The 11,089-nt window shown below is 44.7% G+C and overlaps 1 protein-coding gene across 2 annotated transcripts in view; it reads left to right on the forward strand.

Moving 5' to 3' along the window:
- The window catches only part of LOC134909888 (heat shock factor protein 2-like), a 333,359-nt gene that overhangs the window by 291,712 nt on the left and 30,558 nt on the right, over positions 1–11,089 (forward strand). For both annotated transcript variants that reach the window (XM_063917241.1, XM_063917242.1), the window contains exon 11: positions 9,480–9,549. In XM_063917241.1, coding sequence (XP_063773311.1) covers positions 9,480–9,549 — 70 coding nt within the window. The remainder of the gene's footprint in view (positions 1–9,479; positions 9,550–11,089) is intronic.

Raw genomic sequence — 11,089 nt, forward strand, 5'->3', positions numbered from 1 at the left:
GTAGCACTATCTCAGGAAGTGCTAAAACAGCACGGCTGGATTCTGCATATCCCAAAGTCGCAGCTGGTTCCTACGACGCGTCTGCTGATATTGGGCATGTTTCTGGACACAGAACAATAGAAGGTGTTTCTCCCGGAGGAGAAGGCCAAGGAGTTGTCCTCTCTGGTCAGAGACCTCCTGCAACAAAAACAGGTGTCGGTGCATCATTGCACGCAAATCCTGGAAAAGATGGTAGCTTCTTTCGAAGCAATTCCCTTCGGCAGGTTCCATGCAAGGAACTTTCAGTGGGACCTGTCAGACAAGTGAGGATCGCATCTTCAGATGCATCGGCTGATCACCCTGTCCCCGAGGGCCAGGGTGTCTCTGCAGTGGTGGCTGCAGAGTGCTCATCTTCTCAAGGGCCGCAGATTCGGCATTCAGGACTGGGTCCTGGTGACCACGGATGCAAGCCTCCGAGGTTGGGGAGCAGTCACTCAGGGAAGAAACTTCCAAGGACAATGGTCGAGTCAGGAGACTTCCCTACACATAAATATTCTGGACCTAAGGGCATTTACAATGCCGTAAGGCAAGCAGAACCCCTGCTTCAAAACCAGCCGGTGCTGATTCAGTCAGACAACATCACGGCTGTCGCCCATGTACACCGACAAGGCGGCACAAGAAGCAGGATGGCGTTGGCAGAAGTCACAAGGATTCTCTGATGGGCGGAGTATCACGTGCTAACACTGTCGGCAGTGTTCATTCCGGGTGTGGAAAACTAGGAAGCAGACTTCCACAGCAGGCACGACCTCCACCCGGGAGAGTGGGGACTTCATCCAGAAGTCTTCACGCAGATTGTGAACCGTTGGGAACGGCCACGGGTGGACATGATGGCGTCCCGCCTCAACAAAAAGCTAAAAAAGTATTGCGCCAGGTCAAGAGACCCTCTGGCGATAGCTGTGGACGCACTAGTGACACCGTGGGTGTACCAGTAGGTTTATGTGTTCCCTCCTCTTCCTCTCATACCCAAGGTACTGAGGATAGTAAGTAAGAGAGGAGTAAGAACTATACTCGTGGTTCCGGATTGGCCAAGAAGAACTTGGTACCCAGAACTACAAGAAATGATCTCGGAGGACCCATGGCCTCTGTCTCTCAGACAGGACCTGTTACTGCAGGGGCCCTGTCTGTTCCAAGACTTACCGCGGCTGCGTTTGAGGGCTAGGCGGTTGAACGCCGGATCCTGACGGAAAAGGGCGTTCCAGATGAAGTGATTCCTACGCTGTTAAAGGCTTGGAAAGACGCTGCATGAAGTTCAGACGTTAAGGGAGTGCTGCATATTCAGCCCCTTTTGTGCCTCCAGTGGCACCTTGGGATCTCATCGTAGTGTTGGTTTTCCTAAAATCACATTGTTTTGAGCCACTTCAGAACGTGGAGTTGAAGTATCTCACGTGGAAAGTGATCATATATATATTTGGCCTTGGCTTCGGCTAGGCGTGTGTCAGAATTGGCGGCTTTGTCATGTGAAAACCCTTATCTGATCTTCCATAGGGACAGGGCAGAATTGAGGATTCGTCCCCAATTTCTCCCTAAGGTGGTATCAGCTTTTCATTTGAACCAACCTATTGTGGTGCCTGCGGCTACTCTGGACTTGGAGGCCTCCAAGTTGCTGGATGTAGTCCGGGCCCTGAAAATCTATGTTTCCAGGACGGCTAGAGTCAGAAATACTGACTCGCTGTTATCCTGCATGCACCCAACAAACTGGGTGCTCCTGCTTCTAAGCAGACTATTGCTCGCTGGATCTGTAGCACGATTCAACTTGCACATTCTGCGGCTGGACTGCCGCATCCTAAATCAGTAAAAGCCCATTCCACGAGGAAAGGGGCTCTTCTTGGGCGGCTGCCCAAGGGGTCTCGGCATTACAACTTTGCCGAGCTGCTACCTGGTCGGGTTCAAACACGTTTGCAAAATTCTACAAGTTTGATACTCTGGCTGAGGAGGACCTTGAGTTTGCTCATGCGGTGCTGCAGAGTCATCCGCACTCTCCCGCCCGTTTGGGAGCTTTGGTATAATCCCCATGGTCCTTACGGAGTACCCAGCATCCACTAGGACGTCAGAGAAAATAAGAATTTACTCACCGGTAATTCTATTTCTCGTAGTCCGTAGTGGATGCTGGGAGCCCGTCCCAAGTGCGGACTCTCTGCAATACGTGTATATAGTTATTGCTTAACTAAAGGGTTTTTGTATGAGCCATCTGTTCATGAGGCTCATTTGTTGTTCATACTCTTAACTGGGTATAGTTATCACAAGTTGTACGGTGTGATTGGTGTGGCTGGTATGAGTCTTACCCTGGATTCCAAATCCTTTCCTTGTAGTGTCAGCTCTTCCGGGCACAGTTTCCCTAACTGAGGTCTGGAGGAGGGGCATAGAGGGAGGAGCCAGTGCACACCAGATAGTACCTAATCTTTCTTTTAGAGTGCCCAGTCTCCTGCGGAGCCCGTCTATTCCCCATGGTCCTTACGGAGTACCCAGCATCCACTACGGACTACGAGAAATAGAATTACCGGTGAGTAAATTCTTATTTTTTTCAAAATACCAAAAATAAATGGACAATTGACAGAAGCTGTTTTATGGATAGGTCTGGGCTACTCTATTGTTATTTCTTCATCAGTTAAGGAGGCAAGTCCTGGAGTTGATTTCAATTGTGACATTTGCTTTTGGAAGCTGTTATCTGAACCCACAATATGTTGTCAAAGGAGCTCTCTATGCAAGTGAAAAAGGCTATCCTTACGTTGCAAAAAATCCATTACAGAGTAAGAAAACCTTAAGAATGGCCAAATTAACAGATTGATAGTCTAAAAAAAAAAAAGTGTTGGTGAGTTTAGCAACACAGCCTGGACAGCCACAGAGGACAACAGTGGTAGATGATTACTGGATCATTTCCATTGTAAAGAAAAAAACACTTCATAACCTCCAGCCAAGCAAAGACTCTTCAGGAGGTAGGGATGTTATTATATGTCTACCATAAAGAGGAGACATCACAAAAGCAAATACAGAGGGTTCACCACAAGATACAAAAAACATTCATAAGCCTTTAAAAATAGAATTTCCAGATTATACATCTAAAAAAGCCTGACCAGTTCTGGAACAGCTTTTTTGGACAGATGAAACTAATATCAACCTGTACCAGAATAATGGGATGAAAAAAGTATGGGTAAGGATTGGCATGGCTTATGAGCCAAAGCATTCCACATCTTCTGTTAAACGCGGTGGAGGCAATGCGATGGCATTTTCCTGCATTGCTTTCAATGTCCCTGGGTCGCTAGTGTATATTGATGATGTGATAGAAGAAGCTGGATGAATTCTGAAGTGTACTGAAAAATTCTGTCTCCATAGATTTAGTTGAATTCTGCATAGTACATTTAGACAATGTTAAAAAACACACTGTGAAAGCAACCCAGGAGGTTTATATTAAGGTAAAGAATTGGAATATTCTACAATGGGCAAGTCAGTCACCTGATCTCAACCTGATAGAGCATGCATATTTCACTTTCTGAAGACCATACCAGAGTCAGAAAGACATAGGAACAAACAACAAACTTCTGCAGTAAAGGCCTGGAAAGCATAACAATGGAGATAATCCAGCATTTGTTGATGTCCATTGGTTGCAGACGTCAGGAGGGATTCTCGACAATGAATTAAAAATTAACATTTTATTTATGATTGTTAATTTGTCCAATTACATTTGACCCCCTGAAAACAAGGTCTGTGTATAAAAATGGATGCAGTTCCTAAACGTTTCATAAAATGTTTATTTTTCCAAACCCTTGATTATAGATGTGTCTCGGCTCATCTGTCCTACTAATGGGTCACACGTGCGGCTGCATCACAATTGTAACTAGATGCGCCTGTGTGCAACCCATTCACAGAAGCGTATGCACCCATGCAATCCTATGGATTGCAGAAGCGTACGCAGTGCACACGCACAGCACTGGGAACACTAGTCGCGGCGACCAGCCAGCAATTGCTGCAACTAGCAGGTAAGATTAGTTAGGTCTCATCTGTAAAACTGAAAGCCTGCACTTCAATTGCATCTGCATTTTTTAATTTCAAATCCATTGTGGCGTATATAGCCAAACTTATGAATATTGTCAATGTCCAAATATATATGGCCCTAGCTGTATACATATCTAACATAAGGCAATGCAAAAGAAAATTTTAATGCATGCACTTAAACGGCGTGATGTAATAGAGTCCGAGTTTGCCAGAGTTGAGGGATGCCGGTTTATCTCACAAGGCAAAACCATGGTTTGTAAGTGATAGACTTTCTTTTTAAGAGGGGCAGAGATCTGCTGGCATCCTGCACCTCCAGTGATCTGGGATTCCATTACGCCTCGCCTATAGCCTTCTACATTGACAATTGCAATTTCATTCTTACTGGTGTTCCCCCTAACTAGATGTCCACCCTTACAATTAATTTTCAGTGCAACTTTGTAGATGATAAAGGTTCCTTGCAAATTGTCCTACTACTACTACTGCTCCGCCAATACGGATATTTGTTGCCTGTATTTTACAGAATCTGATATAAAGTACTACTACTAACATGCTAAACCATTATTAAAGCTGGACCGACCAATGTCTCCTATTCCGTGCTACAGGGCTTTTCTAAAGCTGCACCCAATCCGTGGCATTCCCTTGTACATTTAAGGGGGTACACACGGAGATATCCGTGCTTAATTTCTAAGCAACCTGACTAGATTGCTTAGAAATTAAGCACGGATCTCTCCGTATGTGTTCCCATAGCGATGCGCGGCCCCGTGCACTGCTATCGCTGTTCTAGTTGCAGGCACAATCTAGTCAGGTCGCTCACTTCACCGCTGAGTGAAGTGAGCCTGTGTGTGTGTGTGTCCCCCCTCCGCTCAGCACACATCACGCTGAGTGCTGAAAGGGGGTATAGATGTGTGCTGAGCGGTTTGTGATCAGTCGCTCAGCACACATCACTACCATGTGTATCCCCCATAAGACTTTCCCCTATCTTAAAAACAAGATCCCTCTCAACGTCTTTTGCTTATCATATTCCCTTAGAATCTGAACCTTGGTAGCCTATTCCACCGAGGTATTGTTATTATTTATTATTATTATTATTATTATCATTATTTTATATGGCGCCACATGGGATCTGCAGGATCCGGTTTGAAGGTCGACAATGTTTAGGTCGACCACTATAGGTCGACAGGGTTTCTAGGTATACATGCGTTTTTCACATTTTTTTTTTTTACTTTCATACTTAACGATCCACGTGGACTACGATTGGAACGGTAATCTGTGCTGAGCGAAGCAGTAGCGGAGCGAGGCACCTTGCCCGAAGCCAGCCATTCGAGGGGACACGGTGCACTAATTCGGCTTCCCGGTCACTGTACGCAGAAAACGACACACACAAAAACCTTGTGTCGACCTTTTGACCTGTCGACCTAGTGACTGATCCACATCCGGGATCCGCAGAGCCCAATCAATACAATATAGGACAAGTAGAGGGTATATAGACATAGCTGCATCAGTAAACAGCACTTATCAAGGTGGCAGAAAACCTAAGGATTTGGTGCCATCAAAGGGAGTATTGAAAAGAAGATAGGTTAAGTAAGAGACGTAAAAGCACATGAGGGAAGAGGACCCTGCTCGTGAGAGCTTACATTCTAAAGGGGAGGGGAACACAAACGGGTGACACAGATGGGGTAGAAAGTGAGCGAGGGCCACAGAAGGCTTAGGATGAGAGAAGGCTGGGTTTGGTGAAGAAGTGTCTCTTGAGAGCCCGTTTGAACCAACCCCCTAAACCATTCAATCAACTCTTACATTGAGTATACTTCTTTATTCACATGGCCCTTTGACACCCCCCCAACCAGATTTGCTATGTTACTGGATCATATTGCTCTAAACACTATTCCCATTATAATCTGACTGGAACATTATGCAGTACAGATGTAGCCATGCACCGGCTTGCTGCATGGCATGCCAGACTACGACTATCCGCAGCTGGCGATTGCTTCATTAATTCCTAATGGAATTAATTGAGTGTTTACTGGCTGCGAATAGTCACAGCCTGCCATGCCATGCAGCATGCAGTGATGAGGCATGTTGCATTGCAGTAAGATGAGCATGGCTACACAGCTTTGTGACCCTCTTGTCTGTTAATACCAAGTCATAATTTTATAGTGATGCAGGTTGTGCTGTATAAACAAAGCAAACAACAGTAATATTACAGTTTCTGGTCCACATATTATGCCACTTCTACTGGATTTGGGTGGGTGTATTAGTGTTCCCTCTAGGGGACGGGCAGGGCGCGGGTCCGTGAGGGGCACAAGCGCGCGCGTGGCCATGCAAATAGGGGGCGTGGCCACTTGCACGTAATGCAAGTGGGCGGTTCAGTCCACAGACGGGGGCGGCCGGCGCCGTCACTGTTGGGGGCGTGCCCAGCGCCTACGGAGGTGCTGCGCGCGGCATCTTTACACGCTGAGAGGACACAAAGCGGGCGGCTGTATTAACAGGGCGCTGCAGAAAGGGCAGGGCGGGTTTTGCCCTTAAAATCGGGCAGGGCACGGCACCCTGCTAAAACAGTCTAGAGTGAACACTATGTGTCCGTATGCATGTATTTTTATATTTTTATTTTATATATATATATATATATATTCACACAAATAGTATTGTGGAAAAGTTTTAGGCAGGTGTAGAAAACATGCTGCAAAGTAAGAATGCTTTCAAAAGTAGAAGTTTATTTTTTATCAAGTACAGCACCAAAATCCAAAGTGAATGATCAGGACAATCTAAATCACCATTTTAGTATTTGATGTGACCACCTTTGCCTTCAAAACAGCCTCCGTTCTTCTAGGTACATTTGCACAAAGTCAGGGATTTTGTGGGATTATAGGGGGTAATTCCAAGTTGATCGCAGCAGGAAATTTTTTAGCAGTTGGGCAAAACCATGTGCACTGCAGGAGGGGCAGATATAACATGTGCAGAGAGAGTTAGATTTGGGTGGGGTGTGTTCAAACTGAAATCTAAATTGCAGTGTAAAAATAAAGCAGCCAGTATTTACCCTGCACAGAAACAAAATAACCCACCCAAATCTAACTCTCTCTGCACATGTTATATCTGCCACACCTGCAGTGCACATGGTTTTGCCCAATTGCTAACAAAATTGCTGCTGCGATCAACTCAGAATTACCCCCATAGTCAGGTGTATGATTAACCAATCATACCAAACAGGTACAGGTCGGGTATCCGTTATCCGGACACCCGTTAACCGAAATATTCCGAAAACCGGAATATTTCAGTCCTGTAGTGATGTCATGACGCGGCCGGCGTCATAACGTCACTGGTGTCTGCGGCCAATCACAGACAGGTGGGGGAGTGGCTTTGCAGCCATTCCCTCACCGCCGCTGACTCCCAGTACCCGCCGCTGACCCCTCGGACTCCCCCACTGATGCGCCAGTTCCCCGGGACCCTCACCGTCGTGCTGGGCTCACGGCGGTCCCCCCTGCCGACTCGCTGGATCCCCGAAACCCATACAGATAACAGGTAATCTGTTATCCGGAAAAATCCCATATCTGGAATGCTCCTGGTCCCGAGCATTCCGGATATGGGATACTCAACCTGTAATAATGATCATCATTTTCATATGTAGGTTGAAACACAGTTATTAACAAACAGCTGTATAGGAGGCTTAAAACTGGATGAGGAACAGCCAAACTCTGTTATAAAGGTGAGGTTGTGGTAGACCGTTTCATGTCACAGGTCATACACCATCAGCAAGGTCTCTCCAAGGCAAAGATTTATAAGTGGGGAAACTAAAATGTGTGAAAAAATTGTCCCCTTTGGGCGCCCATCCAGGACTTTACGTGCTGCAGGCAGTATTTTATTATTGTTTTGCCACTTTACGCGGCTAAACCCTGTGCTTTTGAAGGCGACAGAAGTAATGGGTGCCCGATCGGCGCAACAGTTGAATTATTGTTATATTGGAAAGTCTTCAGGTACAAGGGTGGTCATTTCAAAAAGTGGATGCAGTACAAAAAAAAGTCCTGTAATCAGGAATAGGAGCATGTAATGAGTATGAATGTGTGACGGACATGTCGGGCAGAGCGGAGGGATTGAATGGAAGATATATTGAGCCAAGTCAGATTGTGTATGTTGATGTATCCTTTTTTATTTTGATGGTCTTTAATGTTAGTAGAAGTAGTTTATGTTGGTATGGGGAAAATACAGACAACCAGTTTAGGGGCTGACAGAGGCAGAGCAGCAGAAGAGGAATGTATTTCCATGAAAATCCATCTAGCCACTGCATTCAAAAAAGATTGTAGGGGTGAAAGTTTCTTTAGGGAAAGTCCAGTAAAGAGGCTATTGCAAAAATGAAAACAGGAGATTCTGAGTGCATTAATTAAAGTTTTTGCAGTTATGACAGATGTGGGTATTGTGATATGTTTCTTCAGTTTGCCGTACACCAGATCAACTTTCCTCCAATAAGCCAACCAGAAAATCTGGTAATGTATGGGAGCAAATGACGTTCAGCCGTTTGCTCCCAAACCCCAGTAAAATGGATAAGCACAGTCATTCAGACAAGTTATTTTAATCAAATTGAATAACAAGCTTGACTGAATGACCAATTTTGTGTGTTGGGGAGCAAATAGCTGATTGTCATTTTGCTCCCATAGGTTACCAGATTTTCAGTCCAACCAGCCTAATAGTTGAATTGTTGGATGAAAAGTGTTCTGGTATAGGGCTAATTTATGATGTGTATAACAGGATTTGGAAACTGAATATACGAGTGGGAGCAAAGTTGAGTTCTGAGTCAATGATGATACTGTGACGGCGGACTTGAAGGATTAAGGTTTATTATAGTGTTGCAAATAGAGAGAGAAATTGTCAGTTCAGTCACTTCTATTCAATGCTGGGATTATTAGCTTTGTTTCTGGAACATTGTTGTATTTTTAAATCGGCCGTAGTCTGCATCATATGGCCCATACACACGGTGAGATTCGGGCTATGCCCGATTCTCACTATGCGGCAGGGGCTAGGTAGGCACATAGTCAGTATCGCAAGCACACTCATTATGTGCTTGCGATACTGGCTATGTGCGATTTTGGCTAAGTGTCAATTTTTACTATCTCTTCTATAGAGATAGTCAAAATTGACTTCCCTATTGTGTGTGTCGGCATCGAATCGGGATCGCAAGGTGACTTTCACCTTGCGATCTGCACTAACTTTTCTTACGATTTTGACTATATAGTCAAAATCGTAAGAAAAAATCTCACCGTGTGTACACACCAATAGAGTGGACCCCTGCTGCTTTTTGTAAGAAAATAAGAATTAAGCATAGCTTGTATTTAATGATTGCTTTTTATTTGCTAGGCCTGTGTTCATTTTCCATAGACTGATAATAATTCTTTACCAAGACTGTAGTAGATCAATAATATTTACAGACATACATGACTAAAAAAAATATTATTTTTATTTAGCTCAATGGCAAATCGCAGAAAACAAGTACCTCACAAGCGACTAAAAAGCAGTGCAGAGAGATGTGTGTCGGTAAGTTACAACCTTCTTAATTTCCTGGGACCAGTCTTCGGGCAAACTTTCTAATTCTGTTCAGCAATTGGAGGTCAGATTACCTAGAAAACATTTTGGGGAAAAGGCCTACATTAAATCCAACTATGAGTACCTCTCCACCCTCCCTCATTCTCTCTTTAGGTACATATAATCTGGGATTAATACAGTAGCATTAACTAGAAACATTTGCTTTGTGTTAAGATAGAAGTTTAGTATCGCAAACTGCAATGTCGTGCAAGTGTTATCTGAGGGTTGGGTTCTAACCGTCCGATTTATTAAGGGGTATATGCAATTGCGGTCGAATTCCCGAAAATGTCGAAAAACGGGACATTTTCGCCCAAAAAAAAAATTCGACAATGCAATTCAGTACTTTCCGTCAAAAAAACGGACTTTCCAAATTCGTCTTTTTGAAATTCGACATTTGTCTAATTCGACATTTCTGCAATGGTACAAATGCGGCAATTCGCCAAAAGTATATTCAATTGAAGTTTGGAAATTCGACAACAGTGCTTTTAGACAGTAAATTCGTCATTTTCAATCCGCCACACTTTGGTGGCGGAATCTAATAAAAAAATGTAAAAACATGTTTTTTTTGTTGTGTTTTTTTATTGGTCATAGCATATCTATTTATATTAGAAGGGATTAAGTACTTGGTTTGTCTATTTTGGAGGCACAAGTATTATTTATATATTTTTTAAAATATATATATATATATATATATATATATATATTTTTTTTTTTTATGGAATGGTAAATACCCGGAAAAAAATTGTGTGGGGTCCCCCCTCCTAAGCATAACCAGCCTCGGGCTCTTTGAGCCGGTCCTGGTTCTAAAAATCCGGGGGGGGAAATGACAGGGGATCCCCCGTATTTTTAAAACCAGCACCGGGCTCTACGCCTGGTGCTGGTGCAAAAAATACGGGGGACAAAAAGAGTAGGGGTCCCCCGTATTTTTTACACCAGCATCGGGCTCCACTAGCTGGACAGATAATGCCACAGCCGGGGGTCACTTTTATACAGCGCCCTGCGGCGCATGGGACCCCTTTCCACAAATGCAGAGACCCCCCGTGACTGCTGTCACAGAAAGGTCCCTTCAGCCAATCAGGAAGCGCTACTTCGTGGCACTCTCCTGATTGGCTGTATGAGCGTGTGACCCCACCGCTGTCCGCAAAGTTCCCACCATTGAATATAATGGAGAGGCTTTGCGATGCGCTGTCTGACAGCTCAGAAGCGCATAGCCAATCAGCAGAGTGCCAGGACGTTGCGCTCGCTGATTGGCTGAAGAGACCTTTCTGTGACAGCAGTCACGGGGGGGGGGGGTCTCTGCATTCGGGGAAAGGGGTCCCATGTGTAAACATGGGACCCCTTTCAGTCCGTTTGGTCCGGGTGTTCGTTGTTTTTTTTTGCCAAGTACGTGGATTATAATCTGGACACTGGATCAGGTGAGTATAATTTTATTCACAGGTACACGTGGATTCTACTTGGACAAGTGGACAGAGGTCGGCGTGTGAACATAGGT

This window comes from Pseudophryne corroboree, chromosome 4 (genome assembly GCF_028390025.1).
Source record: "Pseudophryne corroboree isolate aPseCor3 chromosome 4, aPseCor3.hap2, whole genome shotgun sequence".
NCBI lineage: Eukaryota > Metazoa > Chordata > Amphibia > Anura > Myobatrachidae > Pseudophryne > Pseudophryne corroboree.